The sequence below is a fragment of the Lathyrus oleraceus genome, chromosome 1, assembly GCF_024323335.1.
Source record: "Lathyrus oleraceus cultivar Zhongwan6 chromosome 1, CAAS_Psat_ZW6_1.0, whole genome shotgun sequence".
Lineage (NCBI taxonomy): Eukaryota > Viridiplantae > Streptophyta > Magnoliopsida > Fabales > Fabaceae > Lathyrus > Lathyrus oleraceus.
In genome coordinates this window covers 226406615-226412407 of record NC_066579.1, presented here as the reverse complement: position 1 = coordinate 226412407, position 5793 = coordinate 226406615, and the positions used below count along the sequence as shown (strand labels likewise).

Genomic DNA, 5793 nt, shown 5'->3' with positions numbered 1-5793 from the left:
CGATCCATCTCTTTTCGAGATGGAATTCCAACGTGCTGAGGAATTCGAGCGTGATACGCTCCTATGTCAGTGCTTCCAGGATCATGAACTCCAACATTCCTAACACGTGGAACATCCGATATACCTCAGTTTTGAGCCCTAAAGCGTTCAGAGTGTGCTCACACATGTACCTGGTAGGTGTGAGTTTCCTATTTCGGTGGATTTGATACCACTTTTCTTGTTTCGAATTGTCAAACACGATGTTGTGTGGATTTGGGTTTCGGCTTGGTCGCTTCCGTGACCTCGACATCTCAGTAAGCTATTGCTTTCCGGTGATAATTCTCCTCGGGGGCATTTTGGACCTGCAAAAGTAGAAATTATTTGAAATAGGGAGTTAGAAAATTCTGAAACTGTGGTTAGAACGAGGATGACGAGTGGAGTAATATTTGTGAAGGGTGTTTTTGCAATAGGGTAGTGGAAGTGGTGGTTATGGAAGCTTGAAGGTTTGGATTTTAATGGAGTTTGTGAGGTTTAGAGAGAAAGAGAGTGATAATGGTGAGAGAGAATGGTGGTAGTGGAAAAAAAATCTGATAATGATAAGGTAATTGGGGTAAAGTGTGGTTAAGGGTGAACAAATAGGTGGGGCCCACTTGAAAATTTGAAATTTCAAAAAAAAATCAAAAATCCCGTCTGTCTGACACGGGCGTGTCAGTTGACACGGTCGCCCATGTCAGGCTACTATCCATCACCATGTTTTCCTTTTTCCTTCAATGTTCCTGACACGGGTTGTGTCAGCTGACACGGCCGCCCGTGTCAGGCTACTGTTTATTAAAAAAAATCTTAATCCTTTAGTGTTCCTGACACGGGTTGTGTCAGCTGACACGGCCGCCCGTGTCAGGCCACTATTTTTCCATATTTTTGGCCTGATTTTTCACCCTCCTAACATGGCACGTGTCAGTTGACACGGGTGGTCGTGTCAGGCTGCCCTTTTGGCCGTTTTTTGGACTTTTCTCCCATTCATCCTCCGGTACCTCTGGTCACATTATTTATCCTTTTTCATGAATTAGACATTTGTTGAAGTGATGTTTCCCTCCTTGTAGAGCTCCTGTGTAAACCTACAAACATACATAACTGATTAGAATTAAAAATGTGTGGGTTGCCTCCCACGAACCGCTGTGTTTAACATCGCATGGCTCGACGGTTCTCCATTTCTTTAGGTGAGATAGATTTTGTCTATCAGACCACCCTCCTGGTCTTGTAGGTACGGTTTGACTCTTTTCCCATTCACCTTGAACGTGTCTCCGTTTGCGGAATTTCTTAGTTCAACGGCTCCATGCGGAAATACTTTTTGTATCATAAAGGGTCCCGACCATCTTGACTTTAGTTTCCCAAGGAATAACTTCAACCTTGAATTAAACAATAAAACCAATTGTCCTTCTTGAAGTTCTTTCTTTTGAATGTGCATATCGTGCCATGTTTTGGTTTGTTCTTTGTATATCTTGGCATTCTCATATGCTCGATTTTTGAATTCTTCCAGCTCTTATAATTGAAGGATTCGAGATTTACCCGCTTTGGACAAATCATAGTTGAGAATTTTGGTAGCCCAGAATGCCCTGTGCTCTAGTTCGAGCGCCAGATGACAAGCTTTACCATAGACCAGTTGGTGTGGGGACATACCTATGGGGGTTTTGAATGTTGTTCGGTATGCCCAGAGTGCATCCTCTAGCTTGATCGACCAATCTTTTTGTGAGGCGCAAACTATCTTTTCTAGGATTTGCTTGATCTGCCGATTTAACACCTCAACATGTCCACTAGTATAGGGGTGGTACATTGTGGTGATTCTATGTTTTAGATTGTATTTCCTTAGCAAGTTCTCCATCAGCTTGTTCAGGAAGTGGGTACCTTCGTCACTAATTAGTGCTCTTGGTACCCCAAACTGCGCGAAGATACAATTCTTGAGGAAATTGATCACCACTTTCGCATCATTTGTGGGTAGTGCTACTACTTCAACCCATTTTGACACATAGTCAACTGCGACCAGAATGTATTGCTTTCCAAAGGACGGTGGGAAGAGTCCCATAAAATCTATTCCCCACACATCGAACAGTTCTACCTCTAACATGGCATTCTGAGGCATCTTATTTCTTTTTGATATGTTTCCTGTTCTCTGACATATGTCGCACTCTTTTACTATCTCTTGTGCACCTCTGAATAGTGTAGGCCAGTACAGTCCGGACTGGAGGACTTTTGATGTGGTTCTATCTCCTCTAAAATGTCTTCCATATTTTGAGTTGTGAAAAGCTTTGAGGATGTCCCTTTACTCTTCCTCTGGAACACATCTCCTCACCAGGCCATCTATTCCCTTTTTGTATAGGAACGGATCGTCCCACACATAAAACCTGCAATCATGCAAAAACTTTTTTCTTCTGTTAGAGTCAAATTCATCAGGTATTAGTCCACCTACCACAAAGTTCGCGTAATCTGCGAACTAGGGAATATGCATAACGGCTAGGACACATTCGTCAGTGAACTCATCTTTGATGGGGTGTGTTTCTTTTGTTTCTTGAATCAAAGTCATCTGAGACAAGTGATCAGCAACAGTGTTTTCACTCCCCTTTTGTCTCTGATTTCCAGGTCGAACTCTTATAGTAGTAGGATCCATCGCAGCAACCTTGGTTTTGATTCCTGTTTGGCAAAAAGATATTTTAAAGTTGCATGGTCAGTATACACAATTACCTTTGATCCCAACAAATAGGATCTGAACATATCAAACGCATAGACAACCGCCAAAAGCTCTTTTTTGGTGGTTGCATAGTTCATTTGAGCAGGGTTCAATACGTGGCTTGCATGATAGATCACATGCAAAAGTTTCTCTTTTCGTTTCCCTAATACTACCCCTACTGAATTATCACTAGCATTGCACATTATCTCAAAAGGGAAAGACCAATCAGGGGCAATAACTATGGGGGATGACACCAGTTCCTTCTCCAAGGTCTCAAAGGCTTGTCTGCACTCTTTGTCAAATAGGAATGGTGTATCCTTCACCAGTAGACTAGTTAGTGGTTTTGCGATCTTAGAGAAATATCTTATGAACCTGCGGTAGAACCCTGCATGTCCCAAGAAGCTTCGGATTCCTTTTTCATTTACCAGAGGTGGTAAATTAGCTATTACCTCAACTTTTGCTATGTCCACTTCGATACCTCGGTTGGAGATCTTGTGTCCCAACATTATACCTTCACTTACCATGAAATGGCACTTTTCCCAATTCAGGATCAAATTTGTTTGCTGGCATCTTTCTAACACAAGTGACAAGTTAGTTAAACATTTATCAAATGAAGAATCGAATACTGAAAAGTCATCCATAAATACTTCCATATGCTTTTCGAGCATGTCAGCAAAGATTGATGTCATACACCTTTGAAAAGTGGTTGGTGCGTTGCACAACCCAAATGGCATTCTTCTATAAGCTAAAATACCATAGGGGCATGTGAATGCAATCTTCTCTTGATCTTCAAGGGAAACCGCAATCTGGTTGTACCCCGAGTACCCATCTAGGAAACAATAGTAATCGTGTCCGGCTAACTTTTCCAGCATTTGATCAATGAATGGTAACGGAAAGTGGTCTTTTCTTGTTTCCATGTTTAGTCTCCTGTAGTCTATGCACACTCTCCAACCTGTAACAGTTCTGGTTGGAATTAACTCATTCTTCTCATTTTTTATCACTGTAGTGCCCCATTTTTTTGGTACCACATGGACTGGACTTACCCATGAATTGTCAGAAATAGGATAAATTAAGCCTGCATCCAACAATTTTACAACCTCTTTGCGTACCACTTCTTTCATGGTTGGGTTAAGTCTTCGTTGTGGTTGCACCACCAGTTTGTGATCATCTTCCATTAAGATCTTGTGCATGCAAACAGTCGGGCTTATACCTTTCAAGTCCTCAATTGCCCATCCGATTGCGCCTTTGTATTTTTTTAGCACTTGAATTAGTTCTGCTTCTTGGACACTTTGTAGACTGGCATTAATAATAGCTGGGCATTTTTCCTCAATATCCAGAAATACATACTTCAAATTTGTTGGTAGCTGCTTCAGATTTACCCCTGTTTTGGGTTCTTTAGTGACATCTGATGGCGGTGGTGGTCTTAAATCTTCCCACCGGTGTTGTCTAGATCTAATCCATTCAGGTTTTTTTCCATCATAGCGAGCACCTCAGACTCTCCTTCATCTTAATCACTTTCAAAAATCGATAGACTTAAGACACGTTCTAATGATGACTGGGTATATGCTTTTCAATTTCTTGAGTAAATACTTGATCTATTATCTCTATAGTGTGGCTTGTGCCAATATCATATTTGTATTGCATTGTGTTCCTCACATCTATTTTTAACTCTTCATCATAGACTTTGAGGGTCATTGTTCCTTCCTCGATGTCTATCATACATCGTCCTGTTTCCAAGAATGGTTTGCCCAATATGAGAGGAATCTCCTCATCTTTGGGCATTTCCAAAATGACGAAGTCAACTGGGAAAACAAACTTGTCAATTTTTACAAGAACGTCTTCCACAATCCCATAGGGTTGCCTAACAGAGCGATCCGCAAACTGAAGTGTCATTCGCATATCTTGAACGGTGCCAATGCCTAATTTCTTATAGATGGATAGTGGCATCAAGCTTGCACTTGCTGATCCCCTGTCTTTCTTTTTCACTGGGATTTCATACCTTGGAGAATGGCACTACATGTTTCAGTGAGGATGATTGGGTCTATATCAGTGGAACACTTCTTGGAGATGATGTCTTTCATGAACTTGGAATATATTGGCATTTGTTCTAATGCCTCAGAAAAAGGGATGTTTATTTCCAGCTTTTTGAACATTTCCAGGAACCTCTCGAATTTTTTTTCATGTTGATCTTTCTTCTTCTGTCTTGGAGGGTAAGGGAGTTTGATGACTGGTTTTGGAACCTTTTCTTTCTCCTTGACAGATGGTAGTACCACTTCTTCATCTTGGTCCTTGGTTTCCTCAATTTCTAGATCCACTTCTAACAATCCATCTTTCTCCATACTATTTTCTTCGGTTTACTTTCCACTTCGGGTTACGACAGCGTTAACAATGTTATGTTCCCGCGGATTTGTTACCGTACCACTAGGTAGGGTACCCGAGGCTTGAGAATTTGAAGCTAATTGTTTTTCTATCTGACCCATTTGGACTTCGAGATTTTTTATGGAGGCAGTGGTGTTTTTCTTATTAGTCCTGGTTTCTTCTTGAAACTGCATGCTGTGGGTGGCTAATTTTTCAATGGTGATTTCCCATTCAGCCTTTTTAGGTGCCTGTTGTTGCTGTTGTTGTTGATACTGAGTCTGATATTGTCCTGTACCTTGTTGCGGAACATTCCCTCTCTGATCTTTCCAGGAGAAATTCGGATGATTCTTCCAACCTGGGTTGTAAGTGTTAGAGTAGGGATTATTCTGTTTCAAGAATTTGATCTCTTCAATTTGTTGGGGGGTAGCAAAGCAATAGACCGTGTGATGAGGTCCATTACAAATTTCACTAGTGCTAGCCTGAGCCGACTGGACCTGAGTTATCTATTGAGTACCTATATTCATACCTTTCAACTTCTTATCTACTTCAGCAGCAATTGTGTCTTCCAGAAGGATTTCATTTGTCTCTAATTTTAGATCAATCACCCCCTCTGGCTGACTAGTACACCTGTCGTAAAATTCTAGATGCTCATTGGCAGTTATTTCTTCAATAATCCTCTTTAATACCAGTGGCTATTGGGAAATTTATTGAGCCACCGGCTGTTGTGTCAATCA

At 41.2% G+C, this 5793-nt stretch overlaps 1 protein-coding gene across 1 annotated transcript; it reads right to left on the bottom strand.

Moving 5' to 3' along the window:
* Positions 1–4246: 4246 nt before the first annotated feature.
* LOC127101006 (uncharacterized) lies at positions 4247–5040 on the bottom strand. The gene is made up of 2 exons (XM_051038316.1): positions 4816–5040; positions 4247–4714 (listed from the first exon to the last, which is right to left on the bottom strand). Exons 1-2 carry the CDS (start codon positions 5038–5040, stop codon positions 4247–4249), a joined length of 693 nt encoding a protein of 230 aa, XP_050894273.1.
* Positions 5041–5793: the final 753 nt, after the last annotated feature.